The following is a 22,611-nucleotide window of genomic DNA, read 5'->3' on the forward strand; positions in this document are numbered from 1 at the left end:
TTCTAGTGGAAACCTTCCTGGACTGTTTCCTACTACCCTGAAGAAAAGCATAGCTATTCTTATGGTAAAGCCATGCTGGGCTCTTTAGTCTTAATTCAGTTTGATTTCTTTATAATTATTCACGTCAGGCCAACCCAAGGCTATTATACACAGGAGGTAAGAGCCACAGAAGAAAGGCTACTGAATTTCCAATGTTCTCTAAGGATCTGAACATGCAACAATAATTCTCAACATCATTTCAAAAAGGATGGGTTTCTTTATGGATTCTAATGAGAGGAAAGAAGGATCTCATTTTGGGGCAGGAGGTAGCTCTCTGGTCTCAGCTTCCAACAAGGGGTTAGCAAGATGCTTTCAACTACCCCTCTCAGCCATTTAAAATTTTTGGACTCTAGTGGTGCCTGAGGGGCTCAGTCTTTTAAGCGTCTGACTCTTGATTTTGGCTCAGGTCATGATCTCAGGGTCCTGAGATTGAGCACTGCGTTGGGCACTGTGCTGAGCGTGGAACCTGCTTGGGATTCTCTCTCTCCCTCTCCCTCTACACGCACTCTCCGCCCCATTCACGCTCTCTATCTCAAAAAAAGAAAAAACCTAAGCTTAATTTTAGGTTGAGTATTTTTTGTAATGGCTAATGCTAGAAGAGTCTATGGTGTGACACTGCTCTTTGTAGGCAAGGCCTCATGAAAATAAAATAAAATAGGAATGAAGGAATAATCCAAGACCATAGCCATTGGGACATTGCAGGAGACCAGGACATGACTTTGTGAGGGAGAGAGAGAGAGAGGGAAAGAGAGGCAGGGACAGACAGACACATACACTCTGTACAGACACAGAACTCCTGATGGGTATTTCCACACTTGGTGCCCATATTCATAGGCTACTGGAAGGAGCAGAAGTTGGTACAACCTTTCCCTAAGGGAATGGGGCAGTGTTTGAAGATTCTTAAATATGTCTGTCCCTCTGACCCTATCAGCGTAGTTCTAGGACCATCCTAATGAAATCATCAGAATCAGCATAAAGACTTAGGACACAAGGTGGCTATGGCACTATTATGTATAATACTAAAAAGAATCATAATCTAAATATCCACATTGGGTCATGGCTAAATGTTCCAGAGCCTACTAATATGAGGAAATATTACAGATGCATTACGACGGTTTTGAAGAATTTTGAATGACATGGGAAAAAGCAGAATATGAAAATTACATGTATGTTATGCTAACCACTCCTCCCTCCTGCCATGAAGTATTAAGGAGGATATTCAAAAGGAACCCTAAGACATCTAAATATTAGCGGTGGCTATTTCTGGATGATGGAGTTACAGGTGGTTTTATTTATTCTTTACACTGTTGTATTTTCTAAATTTTATAACATTAGAATATACTTAAATACCTTTTCATAGATCAAGGAATTTACTTATGCTTTTATAATCTGATACAAAGCTTCCTTTCTAAGGAAAAGAGGGGTTCAATGGGGCCTACCTAAGAACCGGGGCACAAAGAAGTGTCTCTCACCTGCCTGCCTACCTAGCGCCCCATGGCTGCTCATTATGGAGTCTTCCCCAGAGCTCATTCCCCTCATCACCAGCACCTGGCACACACCATGTGCCCAGTAAAAGCTTTCGGAAGGTATGTTGAATGAAGGACTCTATGACTCAGACAATAGAGACCGATTCGACAAACACGTCCGACCATCTGACCAGCAGCTTGCCCCGTGCTTTACCGGTGATGTAAATAAGACCAAGGAAGAGTCAGGCAGGATGAATAGCCCATTCTTTCCACCTTGCACCAGGTATCACATGGTACAAAAATTCAACAGCAGAGAGCTGGAAGGCTCATTTTTTGTAAAGGACTGTACTGGAGGGGAGAACAGAAACATTTTTCACTGTAACTTTAAACATACGAGTCAACAAAACCTATAGCTACATACAGCAGCGGGGACGGGGTGGGGCCCCCGTAGAGTCGGCTTCGGCCACGAGCAGGCCCACCCCACCAGCGGGTGAGAAGGCAGAGCCAGCCTCTCTCTCTGCAGGTGGGCTGGGGAGGAGACCCAACTGCGAAGAGGCTGCCAGCTCGCAGAGGTGGGAAATGAGAGCCGCTGCTCTGTTTGCCTCTGGCTAATTAAAGCTACCTGCCTGTAACTAGGGTAAGGGAACTGGTGCTGATCTGATTCATTCCTCTACTTCTGGCCTCCGATTGGACCTGCTAAACGTGGTACTAATCAAAGGAATAATTTACTTAATTGCATGAAACCACCCCCAGAGCTAACTAAGCCCTGCCGTTCTCCATCACCTCGCCTGATTCCCTGGTGCGGTGATCATGAGCCCCGAAGAGCCGCCTGGGTCCCAGAGCTAAATTTCAGGTGAGTGGAGGTGAGCAAGCTATGGACCCCAGGCCAGATCAAGCCTTCTACCTGCTCTTATACAGCTAAAAATGCTTTTTACATTTTAAAAATAATTTTTTAAAAGATTTTATTTATTTTTTTGACAGAGAGAGAGAGAGATCACAGGTAGGCAGAGAGACAGGCAGAGAGAGAGGGGGGAAGCAGGCTCCCTGCTGAGCAGATAGCCCGATTCGGGCCTCGATCCCAGAACCCTGGGATCATGACCTGAGCCAAAGGCAGAGGCTTAACCCACTGAGCCACCCAGGTGCCCTCTTTTTACACTTTTAAATGATTGAAAAATCATCAAAGGAAGAACACTATTTTGTGAAATGAAAAGGACGTCAAGTTCAAATTCCAGGGTCCTTAGAGCTTTCTTGGCACACAGTCTGCTCACCGGTTCGTCTGTGGCTACTCTCACGTCGCAACAGCAGAGTTGGGGAGTTGAGACAGAGGCCGTATGGCCCACAACGTCCCAAATATTTACTATCTGGCCCTTTCCAGCAAGTCTGCAGACTCCTGACTTCAGGGCTGGGTTAGCCCAAGGACATCCAGAATAGCACTCCACAGCAGCTTGGATCCCAAGGTATTTAAAAATTATTTCACTATCAAGTTTATCTTTATAATCAAGTCCACTCAAAGAAAGTGCCCAATGTCTGGGCTTCAAATCCTGCCAGGAGGGCATCATAGAAGAGGTAGCTGAGAATTCAGTAAAGGCTCCTTTAGTTTGGAGGTATCACCCAAGATGGAAATATAAACTCTTCTTCACTGCAACTTTCTCTAAATTCAGAAAGTCAAAGGCTCAGTAGGAGCCATTCACATCCTTGACCACTTGCTGGGAAGACCCCAGAAGGGGCCCAGTTTCTCGCAGGCCATCATGCGGGTTTCTCACAGAAGCCCACACACAGAGGGGGCTCTCTCTAAGGGCTCTCTCCTGACTGAGGAATGTCGGGCTGAGAGAAAGCCCCAGAACACTGTAAGTGTAGCTTCCTGAAGATAATCAATTTTCCCTGAGATGTTTTTGTTTGATAATCAATTTTCCCTGAGATGTTTTTGTTTGAGGGTTCTATTTACCACGCCGCTATCCTCCCTTGCTATCCTTTCTTTAAGGCAACCACTAAGACACAGAATGCTAAAAGGAGTCTGAGGCCTTGTCAGATCACAGGCAGCATTCTCTTCCTCTCTAGAGAGACGGCTGCCCGGGAGCAGGCTTTGGGTTGGGCATAAACAGAAGTTCCAGGGAGCTGGGCACACCCTCAGAGCCTGTCCAGCAGGTCCGAGTCATGGAGCAAGGACAGAACCAGAGTGAGGAAGGAGGGCTTCTCAGTTTCCCTTCCCCAAAACTCAAGGTTTGCGTATGATTATAAACCGTTATGGTTCCTTTTACTACAAAAACATCTGGGCCCCATTTGGGGGCATCTTCTTTCAAGAAACAGCAGTGACATATGTGATGATAAAGAAAATGAGACCAGAATCTGTGGAGAGTCTAGAATTAACATGGCAGAGGGAAACGTGAAGATGGGAAAAAACCACCCAGAAGCAATACTATTCAACTCCTGTGACCAAAAAGCACAAAGAATGCATTAGGCATCTGCATTTGCTTTTTGGGCAGTGAAACAAAGGGGCATCCTTTCATAGAGCTAGAACTTCTGTAGAACGAGGTTCGAGCTCTAGGTGAAAGAGGCCTGTGATAGGAAGTGGGCGATCTGACCTTCAAGGAGGCCCTTCCCAATGGGTCCCACACCACAGTACATACACACCTTGGTTGTATTTGATAGCATGCTGGGGTGAGCAGACAACTTCAGCAGGCGGACCCCAGGGACTGGAGCCAGCCCAGGCAGCCCTGAGGGCTGAGGGTACACTGTCTCCCATGTGGCTGAGGCCGCTCTGGCCGACGCTGTCCACTGCAGTTGCCCGGTGGTCAAGCAGCTCCGTATTTCTGTGTGTTCTAACTTCTGAACTGGTCTGACGCTGGCTGAACAGACAGGTGCTACCCTAGTACCCCCCACCTCCCTCATTCCGGAGGTCCTCATGGTAAACTGACTTCCCGGAAAGGGAAAACTTCTGGTTTAGCAGATGTATTCCGCATCCAAGGGCCTACTGTGTGACAGGCATGGCCTCTCTAATTGAGGCGAGTGTGAAAGGACATATTTTTTTTAAGGATTGACCAAAAATGTGGACATGGTGAAATGAGGCAAACAAAGCCTCAGAGAGAAGCTCCAAACAGCCGGCTACACCAAATGCACCGAGGAAAAATGGACTTTTGCGAGGGCAAAGGCAGGCAGCAGGCCCGGGGGAAACAAACTTGGTCACCCCTGAATGGGGCCATTGAGCTGATTTATAAAGGATCTTGCCAGTGTCCCTTGCTGCGCGAGATTGATGTGTTCTTCCTTCCAAAGCTGTGGTCCACACAACTTGTTTTCTGGGGAACCAAGGAATCCACTCCAAGGATGTACATCCATTATTTTCAAACCTTAATTAACTGGAACCCAATTAGGACTTTTGAGGGCTTTTTCTCCCCCTCACTTTTAAGGAAAACTTTTCTCTCTTAAGTCAGCATGATGTAAATGGAGAAAAATTGGACAAAGAGTCAGCTATCTGATTTCTTGCATATAAGCAATTCACTTAACCTTTGGGGGGCATCAGCTTGCCAACGTATAAATTGTGAGAGTCAATGAGATAGAAATATCTAAGGTTGTTTTCAGCAATTAAATTCTGATTCTATGATAAGCCAACAGATCAGTAACAATAATCTGTGATCATTCTTCTTCCTTGACTACCATACCCTTCCTACTGTGAGTTGAGATCACCTAACAGTGACCTTTTATAGTTTTATAGTTATAGAGCATTTCTTATATTTAATCCAATCAAACATTCTAACAATCTCATAGGGTAAGATCTCTAAGATGTTTAACAGAAGCCCTCTCATTTGAGGTGCTTGAAGGAGTGGTTAGTAAGTTATTGTAGGGGCTGGCTAAGGAGGAGAATCAGGGGCGCCTGGGAGACTCCACTGGTTAAGCGTCTGACTTTTGGTTTCGGCTCAGGTCATGATCTCAGGGTTCTGGAATCGAGCCCCGTGTTGGGCTCGCCGCTCGGCGGGCAGTCAGCTTGAATTCTCTCTCTCTCTCTCTTTCTCCCTCTGCCCCTCGCTCCACTTGCCCTCATGCATGCACTCTCTAAATAAATAAAAAAAATCTTTTAAAAAATAAAGAGGGGAATCGTACATGAGATATATTTATAACTAATCATTCAATTTACATAAATGTACATTCATTCCGTTTTTCAAAATATAAAACTTTTTTTAAAGATTTTATTTATGTGACACAGACAGAGAGAGATCACAAGTAGGCAGAGAGGCAGGCAGAGAGAGAGGGGGAAGCAGGCTCCCTGCTGAGCAGAGAGCCCGATGTGGGGCTCGATCCCAGGACCCTGGGATCATGACCTGAGCCAAAGGCAGGGGCTTAACCTACTGAGCCACCCAGGTACCCCAAAATATAAAGCTTTTTAAGAGGATGATAATTGATTTCTATATTTTTTTCTGAATAAATTACTCATAATTCATTGTCTATAATTTATAGTTTTCTTTTTAATTTTTTTTTTTTTTGAGAGAGCGAGAGAGTGTGAATGAGAGTGAACAGGAGAAGGGGCTCCATTTCACAACCCTGAGATCATGACCTGAACCAAAATCAGGAGTTGGACCGTTAGCTGCCTGAGCCACACAGGCACCCCTACAGTTTTTGTTTCTTTAAGAGAGGGAGAACATAGACATCTATAAAGCTGTCTGAGTACAGAATTCTTCCTGAATTTTATGATTTTTCCCTCCTATTTTTTATAGTTGTCACAAGCAAACAGCAGAATTTTTACAGATTCATCCTTACTGAATCTTTTTAGACAGTTTCAGTTTTCACAGAAACAACAACTTTCTTTTTTATGCTCTTATCTGATCAGTATATCTTATTTGATTTGGGTAAACAGCACGTTTTTTGATGCACAAAACTGCCCCGGTGGGAGCCGAGGTAGGAGGGAGCGTGAGGCAGGCTACACAGCGCGCCGCGGGCACCAATCCCTGCACAAGGAAGGACAAGCATTAGCTGAGGAGACACTGAAGCATCCGGGTGGAGAGTTCGAGAAGGCAGAGGGAGAAGCCTGTTGAGGCCTTGGGAAGGAGGGCAGGGCTAGAGAGACAGATTTGGGCATCGTCAGCATCCAGTTAGTAGTGACAATCCTAAGAGTAGAAGAATTCATTCAGGGAGTGTGGATAGAGACAAAAAGGAGGGTAGAGATGACTCCAAGGACAAGAAGCCTACAGGGGACAGCAGAGGAAGAGGCTTCTGCAAAGGGACCGGCAGGACATTACTGGAGATGTCTGAAGAGAAGCAGAGAACCAGGAGGCAAGCTTCAAAGGCGAGCTTCCAAATGCAGAACCAAGTCCAGGAAGCAAGAACTTAAAAGCATCCTTAGATCTGACAACCAGGCAGCCAATGGAGAGTGAGACCTGGGGTGTGTTCATGCCCCCACCAAGGATTTTCCTGAAGGAAGGAAGGGAGATAGTCTGTCACCTCCTGTACCTTTGGTCCCTCTTCTCCCAGCTCTGCTGGCTTCCCCAGCAGCCACTCGGCCTCCTGTCTGCCCATCAGCGTTCACAGACAGGTCCATTCAGGCTGCCTGAGCCCAGGCCAGGGAAGGAGGAGTGTGGGAGCTCCAGAAGGTGCCCTGACTCCCTCAAGCACAGGCAGAACAGTGTGTCCACTTGTTGCTAACTTACTCCTAGGGCCAAGAGCAGCAACTATTTGCAATGCCGGCTGAGAAGCATTAGTGACATTTATCACAAAAGCTAGGATGAAATGAAATCTTCAATTACAAAGTTTTAAAACAAAGCTTTTTGAGATCCCTCCACGCTGGAAGGCTCGGACAAAGATGTCTCTGTGAGGCTGCCCCCTTGGCAGTGGTCTCCCTCAGCCAATCCTGTTGCTCAACTCATTTTTCAAATGCCTAGAGACTTCCCTCAGCCTATAGTGAGCAGGCAGAGAGAGCAGGTTCTCAGGGGTTTGGGTAAGAAATATAAATGAGAAAAAAAAAGCTGCACAATACAGAACACAGGCTCTACTACATAATGTACTGACGACTGGCAAGGAAAGGATTCCTAGGTTTTAAGAGTCGCCACACACAGAAATGGACGTGGAAATGTGACCAAGTTTGAGCGACAGCTACCTAAGTCCTAGGGGGCTACGGGAGCAGCTGTGATACACAAAAGTAATCAGTACCATTCCGGGCTGCCATGTTCCTCAACAGTCAACATTCTCCAGTCTCCTCAGTTCTCTGCCTCTTTAAATATGAATCCAGAATTTATAAACATATGACTCTTTTTGGAAGACAACGGATAAAAAGAAACACATTTTTTTAAAAGCCTCATCATCAGATACTGGTCAGCTGCCTTGTAAACTTCCCTGTTCCTGTCCCCACCTCCATTCAGAGGGATGTGAGGTAGAAAGTGAGGAAAGGCTCAAATGCTGGGTTACAGCCTGGCCAGGAAAGACCAGCTGGGAGTGCTGGTCACGGGGCCACCCACACAGACGCCACTCTTTTGCCTTGGCTCGTGTCAGTGGGCTTCGTGTGCCTGTGAAGTTTGGAGGGTGGGAGAGAGTTAGTCCCTGCCTGCCTCAGAGAACACTGTTTCAGTGCCGTGACTGGGGAAGGAAGAAGGGAAGATCCCAAGACTGCCATGTTGAACCTCATGCATGCTGGGTTCAAGCCTAAGTCAAATCTGTTGGTTGCACCAAAAAAAAGAAGTGACTGACTTGATCCAGACGCAGCGCGCCGTCCATAAACCGTTGTTTGCGTAACTCCTTTGCGATTCCATGGAGATTCAGGACAGCTTGGTGCACTTCCTCACTGGTGTGCTCAGGGGAGATGGGGGGCAGCTCCTTCTCGGGGATTTTCTCAGTCGGGCTTTCAATCATGCTCTGTGCGTGCTCGTAGCTCAGTTTGGTACAGGAGCGAATGATGGTCCGACCAAACCATTCACCAAGGATCTGCAAAGACAGATTGAGAAGGAATCAGGAGAACTTTTTCCAGGCTTTTCTTTCATGCAACCATTCATCTGTACACATTCTACAGAGATCTACCAAGCACCAACCCTGTGCTCAGAATGGTGTTACATTCTAGCTAGACACGGAAACCAATCAGATGAGGAAACTGCTGCCCTCAGGGAGCTCAGGCTCTGAGGGCTGGATTTAAGAGGCTGTGGAGGTCGAGAGAAGGTCTCCAAGCACACAGGTGGTACAGGCCAGGCCCAGCAGGAGAGAAACTGAAGGTGAAGGGCCCTGCTGGAGCACCTTTCCATTACTCTGAGTGAGTGGTCATTAACAGCAAAACTGGAAGAAAGATAAGGGATGGGGGTAGAAGGCAAAGATGTGACACATGGGCAATCTGAGGACTTGGTAATGGATTGGATGTGGGGTGAGGGAGACAAGGGGGGGTCACTGACAGAAACTGAGAACACAGGTGAGAGAAGCAGGATGGAGGCAGAAAGAGAAAAGGAATTCCGACTTATTGATTTGGGCCATTTACGTAAAGACAAAGGTCCAGAACAAGGTTTCTCAACCCCAGCACTACTGAGTGGGCTAATTCTTTGTTGTGCGGGCTAGCCTGTGCATTGTAAAATGTTTGGTGATATTCCTGGGCTCTGCCTGATAGATGCCAGCAGCCCCTCCCACAACCCCAAGTTGACAACCCCAAATATCACCAGACATCGCCAAACATCCCTGGGGAGAAACCTGGCTCAGGTGGAGGCCCACTGGGCTTGACAGATCCACCCAAACTGAGCAGTGGTGTTTGCTGTCGTGGGATTACTGCTGATTCATATTTTATCCTTAAAATTTGCCTGTATTTTCTATAATGAGCATTTATTGCTTTTAAAGCAAAAACAAAACAAATGTTAAAATATTTTTGGGACTGCTGAGTCTGAGGGGCAGGGAGGAGATCCAGATGGTGGGCTCTGTAGCAGCAGCTGGGGTGCAGGTCTGGGGTCTGGGTCGATGACTCATCTACGGGGAACCTCGGCAGGAAGGTCCGAGAAAGAAAGAAAGGGCAAGGGAGAGTCAAGGCTGCACTCTCTACCACCTCGCCATGTTAGGGGGCAAAAAGAGAATCTGGAGAGTAAAAACAAAAAAATGAGAGAGCTCAAAGGGACAGGAGAAAGATCAGGAGTGTCCAGAGTTAGGGGAAAGGGACTTAAAGAAAGGAGTCCTCAGAAGCCACAAGAGACAAACCTAGAGCACTTGCGAGGGAACAAGACGCTTCCCCCAGAGCAGCCATTTCAGGCAGCGACCCAATGACATAGTTTTGCTATCCTCACCCTGCAAAGGCGGGAACTGAGACACAGACACGGTAAGGGACCTGTCTGAGGTCACAGGCTGAGGAAAGGCACAGCCAGGAACCGAGCCAGGGCCTGAGTCTGAGCTCTTAGCCATCACTAGGGAGAGTCAAATGTCACTTGGATGTCAAGGAAGATAAAAACAAAGAAAAATCTTTGCCTGTCACATTTGCTTCTTGGTGATCTTTCGGATGGCTTTTTAGGGGGAAGAGCGTGGGGCGGGGGGGTGGTGGTGATGCAGAGGCAAACTACAATTTCAGGCCCTGTGCTGTGCGTGGATTTGGAGAGGCTGCCACCGAGGGCCCATCCACTGTCGGGGAAGCCAGATCCGCCCGCCGTCAGCCTGGCGCACACAGCCCTTGGGGGAGGCAAATAGCAGTGGCTCCTCCGTGGGCCACGATGGAATGAAGTTCTGGAAGCTCAGGGTTAAGGATAGGTGCACAGCTGGTGGAGGAAAGGTAATGAGCATGGATGACTGCTTCTGGGGGGCTGGCAGGACGGAGGATTGTGCTGGGTTTGTGGGGTAAGGGAAGAGGCACCCATCCACGAGAGAGGAAGAGTGGCCTGGAGAGGAGGCAGGAAGGAAAGGGGAGGTGAGGGAGGCAACTCTGGGGGGAGAAGTGAGGAGGGGAAAGCACTCACATCAGCTAGCTCCACTCTATGGGGGAGAAGGTAAAGAATGAGGGGGTTAGGTGGGGCTCAAAGGCATGAAGAAGTAGAAAAGCTCTGAGAGAAATACTGTGGGGAATGGATTCATGGGCAAGGAAAAGCCAGACGTTCTGAGAGGCAGAGGGGGCTCGGGAGGAGGGAGGTCAGTCTAATCAGTTGTGGGACCTCTCTGCCTGGACTTGCAAACATCCCCTCTGCCTTCTTTTTCACAGGCCAAACCATTCTGTTCACAACCTCCAAATTATGCTTCCTGAAAAAAAGCCATCTGAAGGATCCATGGGTATTTCCGGGGAAAAGGAGAAAGCCCAGCCCAGAGGAGCTGTCCACACCACACAGCCTCTATGGAACATGCTGGCTACTACTCTGGAAGGCGAGAGAGACACTGACCCCTAAAATACCCTAACCTTCCCCTGAAGAAAGAACCAGTACTCTTAAAACAGCGGCCGAGAAGCACAGGAAGAGAATGGTAAAAACTACTCTCCTTTTCCTTTGATGCAGTGCAAACAGCCTCATTATACATAGAGTCTTGGATCTGTAATTCAGACTTTAATTTTCCTAAAAACAACAAAAACCAACCCTTAAACTACACTTTCTGGATTATTCCAAGAACCACTCCTATCCAAAAATATAAGTGATTTAAATACTGTGCTCATGACTCTGCTGCTGCAGCAAGTAGGTCCTGAATTTGGCTCTCAGGAGGTGTCTGTGTGTGTGCTGAATGCAAGAGAAATGAGAGCCAACTCGAGGTATCGTCCAACAGTCCCGGTGGGGAAATAGTGCACGCAGGTCTCCAGAAGAGCCCCTTTCAAGGTCAGCCCATGCTTGTCCTTCTATTACATCCACATTTCCTGAAAACTCCCCACTAATGGAGTCGCTCCAAGCTCCTCTAGAATGACAGGGCCACGACCCATTCATTCTTGTGGTCACAAAGATTTCCCCTGGAGATTAAGCTTGTTTCCTTTTCTCCGTTGCACTCCAAACCCAGTCAACCCCGCTCCTTCTATGTGTCCATTTGGTTTGCCAGTCTGTCTTTAGCATGCTTGGGGAAACTTTCCTTTCCATCCAATTCCACATACCTTATGAGTAGTTCCACCGATTCCCTCAGGTATCCAAGTCATAGGCTATCTGGCCTCCTGGGGTCTGTGTCCCATTTTTCCTGGAGGACGCAGGAAACCCCAGCACACTTCTATGGGTAACCACCACACATAGGTCAGGCAGTCTCCCACCAGCTTGTCTGGGCATCTATTTTCAGGTAAACTAGTGGGTCAAGAACTGCTTTAAAAAATCTAAAGAAAGCCCCAGGTCCTCTCCTTTGAAATATTTATGCACCAAATTTTGCAGTAAGTTCCAGAAGGTTCTCAGACACTCTGCCAACCCTGAGCGCATATGTCCTTGCTCTAAACAGAGTTTGTTTCTCCCTCAAAGCCCTCTGATTATGGTGCTGAGTGCTGACTAGAGGCCACTTTTCATCCTCAAGAGTTCTTAAAATTTATTACCTGTAACTTGGCAGAAGTCTACCACTCCTTACCAAAACTTGAGAACAACACACAGAGTCTCAGTTAGTTTGAGCCAATTTTCTCCTAATGGGCACCTCTGCTCCTTTAGCTTGTTTCCTTATCAGTCGATGATGGGCAGCCTTCTTACCAGCACACACGAACACCACCAAACCAGACTATGGTGCAGACGAGAAGTTTCCTAGAGTGCTCTCACCTTACTTGAGCACCCTTCCTGCTCACGCCTGCATCCTAGAAAAATCTGCACCAACCTTCTTTCTGAATATACAAAGGGCTAAAGAGGAAGCTTTGAAGAGCCATCAGGAACATTCTGGCCCAGGAACAGTGGCCTCAGGCAGCAGAACCTATCCTGCTTTAACACAATCCAGTGACTGTGGGAATCATCCTATGCACAGATTTAAAAAAAATTCTGAGGCTGGGGGCGCGGCTGGGTGGCACAGCCGGTTGAATGTCCGACTCTTGGCTTCAGCTCAGATCATGATCTCAGGATGGAGACTGAGCCCTGGGTCGGGCTCCAGGCTCAGTGCCAAGTCTGTCTCAGATTCTCTCCCTCTCCCTCCACCACCGGCATGCACTCTCTCTCTCTCTCTCAATAAATAAATAAACAAAATCTTAAAAAAGAAAAACCTAGGCCAGGAAAAAGCAGAGAGGCAGCAGAGAAGCAAGGATACCCATCACTGCCTTATGTACAAGGGCAGCAAGAAAACGAAGACCCAAATGGGGGTGGGACAGGGTTCCCAGGGGCAGCATGCCTTACAGCATGGGAGGAAGGTTCCTCTCTGAATGGAACACCTCATTAATCTCCCATTTGGAAACTGTCTTCACATCAACGCCCTGTCCATAACCAGGCCAGTGGCAGGAGACAAAAGGACAAAGAGTTTTTCATGGAAAAAGTAAAAAAGCCACGAGGAGCTTCATAAACAAAATCCTTCCGAAAGAAGATCCTGTCCTCCTCTCTCCTTTGCTTCATCAGGGGATTTGGGTCACTCCCTTTCTGCAGGCGGCAAGTTTCCCGCATATTCTCTAGGACATGGCTCTCTAAATGTCGGCTTAAATGCTGTGCCAACAGGCACTGAGGGCAGATGGCTGGAAGCACCCTGCTGAGGAAGGAGTGCACAACGTGTACCTCCAGACCTCCCTTCCCGTACCAGGTAAGCGAGGAAATGGCACAACCCTGGAGGGCATCTGGCCCCCTTGGGCTGCAGGGCGCTTTCATACCTACTGCCTTTTAGAATCTCTTCAACTCGTCTGATGGGAGTGCACCGATCAGCCCATTTCACAGCTGAGAAAATAGGCTGGCGGTCTGAAAAGTCACACAGTCTCCTCATTGGCAGCCAAGACTGGGTCTGTGTCTCACTATGTAAGATTCAAAATTCAGTGTCACATGTGTCACACCACAGCCGAATACACTGTATTTCAGCTGAGGCCGATAGTAAGGTAAAGGAGACAAAGCATGCCTCAAATACATAGCAACTTTCTCTAATTTACAGATACAGAATTGTGAGGAAATGTATCCTTTGAAAACTGTCCATTTCCATCCACCTATATTTTAAAATTTACTTTGAAAAGAAGGTCAGCGCCTCCCTAAGTCAAAGGTACCAATGACACTTCTGAAAAGGAACTGGGCTGAAAGAGGAAGGGCTCCAAGACAGCTGGGAGGGGCAGATGCGACCTATCTGTGGTGGAAAGTGCTAGGGACTGCAGTGGGCACAGCCAGCAGGATGGGTGGTTGCTGGCTGAGCAGCAAGTGGGGGGCTCCTCTGCTCGTCCCGTCACTTCTTAAAGAATGAAGAAGGCCAGGTTAGGACTACAGGTAAAGAGCCGATGGAAGCATGGTCCGCAGTGCCCTTCATTTAGGCCTGGCCAGGTCTTCTCCTGCTGTGTGGAGAGGCTCTGAAGCTGCTCTGGGCCCACCACAGGCCTTTGCCAATGGTGGGGATGGCAGAGTTTGGGCTCACAGTAGAGGGCTGCGAGTCTGCCAGCCAGTTGTAGTTTATAAGGCAGTTTGTTTACGCGCTAGACTTTTCTGGAAGATTTATTTTATAGAAAACAAGCCTGAGTAAACTGTGTACTCTTCTACTGTCTCAAGCCACCTGCTATCAGCCTAGCCTGCTGACCCCAGACTATAATTGGGCCCCTTCCCGTCCTGATCGAGAGACAGCTGTCTAGACTTCTAAGCCTAAGAGGAGGGAGACAAGGCAACTTCCTCAAGTGTTTGCCTCGGAAACCTAGGAAATGGCAGGAACGTGAGAGGAGCCTAAAGGCCCGGATGTGGTTAGGAGACAAGAATTCCATTCCTATGACAGAGGATGAGGGCACCACGCCTGAGTAGTCCTGGAAAAGTGTTCTCTTTACCTCAGACAGTTGTATGGGGCTTGGGAGGCCTAAGGGCTGTGTGGGAAGGAAGCTAGAGGTGGAGGGAGAGGGAAGAAAGTATAGGAGAGCAAGGCGGGAGGCTTCTGAGGACTGGGTTCAGACAGACCCAGGAAATACAAAATTACAAACTTCCTTTTTTTTTTAAAGATTTATTTATTTATTTATTTGACAGACAGAGATCACAAGCAGGCAGAGGCAGGCAGAGAAAGAGGAAGGGAAGCAGGCTCCCTGCTGAGCAGAGAGCCCGATGCGGGGCTCGATCCCAGGACCCTGGGATCATGACCTGAGCTGAAGGCAGAGGCTTTAACCCACTGAGCCACCCAGGCACCCCCAAAATGATAAACTTTTTTTTTTTTTAAGATTTTATTTATTTATCTGACAGACAGAGATCACAAGTAGGCAGAGAGGCAGGCAGAGAGAGGGGGAAAGCAGGCTCCCCGCTGAGCAGAGAGCCCGATGCGGGGCTCGATCTCAGGACCCCAAGATCATGACCTGAGCCGAAGGCAGAGGCCCAACCCACTGAGCCACCTAGGTGCCCCAAATTATAAACTTCTAAAGACACTGAGGTTCATTTACTCAGCTCCAGCCTTTTTTTTTTTTTTTTTTTTAAAGATTTTATTTATTTGACAGACAGGGATCACAAGAAGGCAGAGAGGCAGGCAGAGAGAGAGAGAGAGAGGAGGAAGCAGGCTCCCTGCTGAGCAGAGAGCCCGATGCGGGGCTCGATCCCAGGACCCTGGGATCATGACCTGAGCCGAAGGCAGAGGCTTTAACCCACTGAGCCACCCAGGCGCCCCTGCTCCAGCCTTTCAACAAGACCAACCTGGCCCATCTCTAAAACACAGAGGTCCTTTAAAGACACCTACCAAAGTGACCCATTGTATTGTTTACTAACCCAAAGGCCCGAATCTTTAGATTTAATTCAAATACATTATTAATAACATCAAAATGCAGGAGATAAGCTGATTAAAAATAATTCTTAGCTCTTTGTCTGACAGCCTTATAAACTACAAATGTCTTTTTTGTTTTCGTTTTTGATCTCTTGAAAGTATTTTGTTTTGAATCCTTACTTGAGTCCCAAGGATTCCCAGCAAAGTCTGTGCTCACGATTTAGTCTGCTGTTACCCTGAAGTGACCCTTAGGTAAGCCTCTAATTGCCCGGTGCCTTCATTAGCAAACTGGGTCACGAGAGGCCCCGAGAACACAGCAGAGTTTTTCCAAAGGCTCCTTTGGTCTTGGGTTGTTCCTACAGGCCTGACATAAAGCAATTCTGCCCCCGCCTCCTTGAAGAACTAAAGATGGATATTCGGGGAACTTTTCTATTATCCTCAGAATCAGCCTTGGAAGCTATTGTCTCTGGGCAATAGCATTGGGAGCTATTGGGGCCGGATTTTCACTGTAGGGTCTGAGGATGAAACACAAAACCCAACAATGTGTTTCTGTGTCGGTAAGCCCGAGGGGACACGACTCTGCATGAGCTCAGGCTCTGCAGGCTTGCTGCGAACGCCACGACCACCCAGGATGTGCACACCATTTTCTGTTTCAAGTTTCCCAGGATTCCCACAGGTGGCAACTGGGGAGCAGTGGGGTTGAGAGCCTGTGGAGGGGTCCGCATGGGGAAGCAGGTGGTAAGCCTCTGCCAACGATGTGAGCTGTGGGAAGCCCTCCTCAGCTCCCAGGACACGGCTCAGGACTGCTAAGAAGACTGCTGTAGATAAAAAGGCCTCGCCTGGGGGAACCCCAGTTCATTTACGCAGACTGAATAAACAAGGGACTGAAAACAGGTATGCAGTTTACTTTACGAGTCATTTTCGAGCACACGTGACACTGTGCAGCGTGGGGGGGAGATTATAAGATTAAGAGTGGGTTCTGTTTACCAGGACGTTAAGATCTAGAAGGACAACAGATCTGTGCACAAATGGTTCTTAAGGGCAGTCAGGCGCTGCAGGGTGGAGAGATGGGAGAACGGATTCTGAGGGAAGGGAGCACCTTCCCGGACTTCAGCAGGGGTCCCCACTCTTCACTCCCTCCGAGCTGGGAGTGCTAGCGGGGGTGTCCTCTCCTTCTACTGAGGGCTAATCCCTGACCCAAGGTTTGGGTCAGGGCCTCCCAGTCGTTTGTGACCTGGCTCCAAAAATCTGTTCCTTCTTTCCTCATTTTCAACAGCTCCTTTTCTATTCGCCTTCCCCTATAGCCTACAAACATATTCTAATATCTCTTAACTGGTTATTAAAAGGAAACAGGAAAAAAAAAGTCTCAAAGCAATTCTCATTCTTCTCTCACTACAGTGGTAATACGCATTAATCACAGAAAACTTAAAAAAATACAGGTGGGAAGTGGAGAAGAAAAAGAACTCTATAAATGCACCATCAGGAGATAACTACTGTTTCTATTTTGATGCATATTTAATTCCTGTATCTTCAGTACCTTGTGTCATACCCAAACAGAGCAAATATTCAATGAGTCTTTACCAAAGGAATAAAGGAAGGACTAATAACAGAAGAAGTGGCATTTTAGATGGATCTCAGAGGTAAGTAGGATTGGTGCTGGTAGAGATGAGGGGAAGGACATGTTAGGAAGAGGGGAAAGCATATGTAAGGTTTCTGGAATGTGGCAATTTGGGGGCCAAACAATCCCTTCAGTGGCAAGAGTAGAGTCTGAGGGGCTTGGAGGATGGCTGGTAGACAGTCATGAAATGGGAGACGAGTGGGTAGAGGTCTGTGTACACCACGCTCTAGAGACTGGACTTCTGTGGGAAATCCTAGCCCACCACCATGCTGTGAGAGGATGCTGAGCAACAGAGTGATGGGACCAGAGTCACCTTCGGGAAGGTCATCTAACAGCACTGGGGAAATAGAATAGAGAGCCATGAACCGGGTCTCTCAACGTCCCAGGGGAGGATGGCAAGGAGTTGACCAGGGGGCAGCGACTGTAGGAAGAGAAGAGAGAGGACTGATTAGAGACACCTGGCAAAGGGAGAAACGTTAGCACTCAGAATGGATGTGATGTGGCAGGTGTGAAGAAAGCTAGAGACTGAGACCGAGTGGCTTAGAGAATACTGACACCATTAAAAGATCTAGACAATACAGGCCTTAAGCCCAAGCTGGAATGGGTGCATGTTTTACTGCATGAAGAGAAGGGAAAGGATGAGAGAAGGTGGAGAGGGGCTGTGACTCTCTGAAGGGGGTTTTCAGCAGATCCAGCAGCTGGTCCCTCTGGTTCCTAGGAAGAGTTGAAAGTCACCTGGGAAAATGGTGGATCTTGAGGGAAGAGGAGAGCAAGGCACCATGGAAGGCTGGGGCCACAAATAAGGGTTTGAGACAGCTATGTTGGTAGTAAATAAAAAGGATTCCTAAGTAGCAGCTTAACTGGCAGACATCACAGTTCTCCCACAATGTCCAACATTCCACATGGGTGCATCAGGCAGGGCTTGGACAGATTTTCCTAGAACTACTGGGAATGGGCAGAAACCTGACAGGTGCTCTAACATGGCTGTTTGGGGAGTCTGATTTCTCCATGTGGTCAAGTCATGGAAGCTGGGCTGGGGAGCGGCTGCCTAGGGGAGAGGTCAGTTTTATAAGAAAGGCCAGGTTTTCCCATGTGAGCAAAGGTGCTCCAGGAAAGGAGAAGAGACTGTAGTCCCAAGATAACTTTGTAGTCCATGCATTCCTAGCAGAGAAGACAGGGAGAAAATAACTGGAAAAAAATGCTACTGTAAAGACTTTTTGGATTTTATTCTGAATGAAAGACTGGAGAGTTTCTGGAAAGGAGAGGCACGACCTAATGTCTGACTTAGAAAGAGCTCTCTGACCACTGTGTAAAGAGGAGATGAAATGGGGCAGCCGAGGTGAGGAGGACAGTTAGGAGGCCGCTGTGGTCCAGGTGGGGGATGGCAGCTTGGCTCCAGGTGACAGGGCTCAGAGCAGTAAGGAAGGGGGAAAGATTCTGGAGGCAGTTAGAAGGCAAAGCTGAGGTGATTTATTGGTAGACTGGATGTGAAGGGTGAGAGAAAGACCAAAGTCAATAATGACCTTCTGGGTTTTGGCCTGCATCAATGGCTGAAATGAGGTTGCCCTTGATTGAAGTTGAAATAAGCAACTTCTGGAGCACACTCCCACATTCCAGCTGAGCCAGATGGCACATGGTGGGGAGGCTGTGGGAGAGAGGCAAGCCATGGATTGCTACTGTCATTGTGAGACCCTTCCATTATTGTTCTGACCTTTGACCCTGGCATTTCATGGTTCTATGGTTCAAGGACTCAGTAATCAAGTCCAGTTATTGCTTATGACCTCTTTAAAGCATAACATTGGTGTTTTTACAAAGGTGACTTCAAATGAACATGTCTTCTGATGAGTGGGGCACACAGGACACGGTATCTGTTTGCACAGCCTTAGTGCCAAGGGAGACAGAAGTGCTGGAGATCACAAGGTCACACTGGTCTCTCACGGTCAAAGTGGATTTCGTGGTACCAGAGTTGCATCTTATGAAGCACAAGATGTCGCTGGTTTGTTTTCCCTCACGACAATATAAACTTCGAAATCAGAGAACAATGCTCTTGCCACCAGTATGTGAGAAACGTGCCCAAAACAGACTCTTAGCCTGATGATTCACAGACCTGTACCCCTGGGGCAAATAATACATTATATGGTAATAAAAACAATGAAAAAAAAAATAGACCCTTCCCAGTTTATTGACCTAAAAATCTGGGCATTGCTTAATGAAAGCATAGACAACCAAGATTTTCTAGTGTGGCTCTTTAAAAAAAAAAATCTAGTGGGTGTTTGAAGAAAGTTGGAATGGCCTTTCTAGAGCTGGTCCTGCCTGCTCTAGAAAGTAAGACATTCTAGGAGACTAAAGAAAAACGCAGAACTTTGTCCCCTTTAACTGCCAGTGAGGCTGGCGGCCATGTAGTAGCAGCGGCAGGCCGCAGGGGGCGCTACTCTGGCCCCTTCTAAGTCCAAGCCATTACCAGTGGAGCAGCCACCACCACACACAAACCCAGCCTCAGCCTCTGGCTGCTCTCCTCCTCATTTACTTGGGTTCTTGATGCGGGGCCACCTTCCTCCTCAATGGCCTCCTCTGGCTCCCTGACCCTCCTGCCTGCCCCCCCTGCCCCCTGGGTTAATGCAGGCTTTCCTTGTTTCTTGCCAGGGTGGAGTCTGGCATCTGACATCTCATTTTATGCATCTTGACTGTAAGAGGTTCTCATGCAAAACTACATCTCAGGAGAACCAACCCACCAGGCCCACCCACGAGGTGGTCTCTTGGTTGTGCAGGGTATGGCCAGTGGGTCTTGCTCCATGATGGTCCCCGGCCCAAATCCTTGCACTTCCTCTTTGGCTTAGTTTGGGGGAGGCTTGGTCTGGTGCCCTTCTGGACCCCATGCCTACTTCACACCTGCTCTCCAGCCCCTCACATGCCAGAAGGCTTGCTCACCAGACACTGCCTCCAACAGAAACCTTAAAGACCAATGGAGTTTTCAGACTTCGCCTCTTTAGAGTGCTTCTTTTATGACCCTCGTATTTTAGTAGCTCATTAGATCAGGCAGCTTTTTATTTCTTGGGTTTGAGGCTGGCAGGCATAATTCAGATTCAAAGTTCTTTTCTGTTGACTCAAGTCAGTTTTCTTCTATGGGCTTTTATTTTCTATTTGAACTTTTGCAAAAATAAGCATTTATAAAAATATAAAATACATGTTTTCAAAAAAAATTAGAAAATACAAAAAAGTAGAAAAAATTACTCATACTTTTACTACCCAAATACAACCACTATTTGCTTTCTATTTTATTTCCTTCTGGTCTTTTTCCATTCACTTTTTTTCCCCCATGAGTGTTCCCACCCCCACCAAAATACGATTGCTGGCATACTGTCTTCACAGTTCCTTCTTTGTATCTCAGATCATATTTACTTCTTTACTATTGAAAAGGAACTTATAGGGGCGCCTGGGTGGCTCAGTGGGTTAAAGCCTCTGCCTTCAGCTCAGGTCATGGTCTCAAGGTCCTGGGATCCGGTGCCACATTGGGCTCTCTGCTCAGCAGGGAGCCTGCTTCCCCTTCTCTCTCTGCCTGCCTCTCGGCCTACTTGTGATTTCTCTCTGTCAAAATAAATAAATAAAATAAAAAAAAAAAGGAGCTTATAATCAGATATTTAGGGGTTGTAAAAACCAAACGTAACGTGTGTGACTTGTTTTGCTTCCACTTGTGACAAATCAGTTGGAGACAATCAGGGAAATGTAATTATGGACTGGGCTGTGGATGATACCAAGGCATCGGAATTAATTGTTAGGGGTGCTAGCATTATTGTAATGCAAGAAAATGTCCAAATTTTAAAGTCACATATCAAAATATGAGTGAAATGACATGATGTCTCTGGTTTGTTTTAAAATACTTTAGAAGGCGGGGGCGGGGGGGGGGGAAGGTTGCCAGTAGTGAATCTGGGAGATAGGGATGGTGGGTTTATGGGCTATTTTCTTTACTTTTATGCATATCTGAAATTTTTCAAAGTAAAAACTGAGAAGTTAAAGTAGCCATAGTTCAAACAGACAAATAGTGTTAAAAAGTCTAGTTATGAAAACCAGCAGCCCTCTGTCCCTTTCCTTGCCAAGGGTAACCTCTTTTACCTCTTACAGGCGGTTATGTTGCTGGCTACTTCCATCTTTCTACCTTGCCTGCTTGATGACCACTTCTTGGTTTTTCAATTTTAGGCATTATTGAAAACTCTTCACTATAGAAGAAGAGAATTTATTTTTCTTTCCACATGTACTCCCTTCCCCCAACCAACCCACATAACCGTTCCAAGCCCTCATCCTCCCGATGGTGACATCATCACTACCAGAATGAAGTATTATGGCTATGTACATACTAAGAGCGACTGTTTCTTCCTACATCACTTTTTTATTTTCACTAGAATAATTATCTCATCTTCATTTGCTTGATTTTTCTGTATACTGTGTACATGAATCCACCCCAATCTTTCCACCAACTGTCTAAAACAGTGGTTCTTTTTTTTTTTTTTTCTTGAAAGATTTTATTTATTTGACAGAGAGAAACACAGCAAGAGAGGAAACACAAGCAGAGGGAGTGGGAGAAGGAGAAGCAGGCTTCCCACCGAGCCGGGAGCCCGACATGGTGCTCGAACCCAGGACCCTGGGGTCATGACCTGGGCCGAAGGCAGATGCTTAACGACTGAGCCACCTAGGTGCCCCTAAAACAGTGGTTCTTAAAGTATGGTCCATGGCCTCCTGGGGGGTCCCTGAGACCCTTCCAGGGGCCTATGAGGTCAATGCTATTTTCATAATAATACTAAGGCACTCTTTGTCCTTTCCCACCCCCCCCCCCCCGCATTGACATTTACCCTCGCAGAACAAAAGCACTGGTGGGGTAAAGTTCAATCGCCTTGGCAGGAATAAGGCAACAGCAAAACCACATCAGGGGCCGGGGTGCCCTCTACCACCTCGCCCACAGCAACAAAGAAGCTACCTCACTTCAGAATGTTCTTGATGACGCAGTACAAGTTTTTAGTTTTATCATGCCTCAATCCTTGAGTCTTTGTCTTCTTATGCTGCTTGCTAAAGTAGGATGGTCGGCTTGAGAAAAGGTATTTCTGTAACTTTGAGCGGTAAGCTAAACTGATCTTTTTTTTTTTTTTTTTTTTTCAGAACACCATTTTTACCTTAAGGAACAAATATCACTCAACCTGTGGTTCTCGGCACTTCGAGGAAAACAACTGCATTATTTGTTGCCCATGATAAGATAAAATTTGAGTTTCGCAAAAATTAGAATTTTGGAAACCTTGTATCTGACATATGAATGCATGTTTCCTAATACTTAAAATCTTACCTAAATCAGCAGAGGGACTAACCAATGTGATATTTTGAGATCATATAATGAAATATGTTCACATTCAAGAGAGCATAATGAGCCAGTGTTTTCTAAATGATGTAAACTTTCTAAGTACATGATTAAAAAAAAAATCACTGTATGGGTAAAAGAGCCATTTAAAGTATAAAACAGATTTTACTGTAACCCAGTTTAAAAAAAAACTCAGCTGATATTGTATTAATCTATGGGGGTGGCCCTCGCAGCATACCCTAGTGAGGGGGGCTTAAAGGACATTGATTTCTCACAGTTCTAGAGGCCAGTGTGGTTCCTGGTGAGAGAGGCTCTCTTCCTGGCCTGCAGGCATCACCTTCTCACTGTGTCCTCACAGGTCTCTTCTTATAAAGACATTAATTCTATCAGATCAAGGCCCCACCCTTATGAACTCATATAACCTTAAGTATCTCCCTATAGGCTGTACCTCC

At 47.0% G+C, this 22,611-nt stretch overlaps 1 protein-coding gene across 1 annotated transcript in view; it reads right to left on the reverse strand.

Moving 5' to 3' along the window:
• DIS3L2 (DIS3 like 3'-5' exoribonuclease 2) overlaps nucleotides 1-22,611 on the reverse strand; it is a 346,542-nt gene that overhangs the window by 63,698 nt on the left and 260,233 nt on the right. The window contains exon 13 of the mRNA XM_080797894.1: nucleotides 8,175-8,408. Coding sequence (XP_080654020.1) covers nucleotides 8,175-8,408 — 234 coding nt within the window. The remainder of the gene's footprint in view (nucleotides 1-8,174; nucleotides 8,409-22,611) is intronic.

This window comes from Martes martes (assembly GCF_963455335.1).
Source record: "Martes martes genome assembly, chromosome: 3".
Taxonomy (NCBI): domain Eukaryota; kingdom Metazoa; phylum Chordata; class Mammalia; order Carnivora; family Mustelidae; genus Martes; species Martes martes.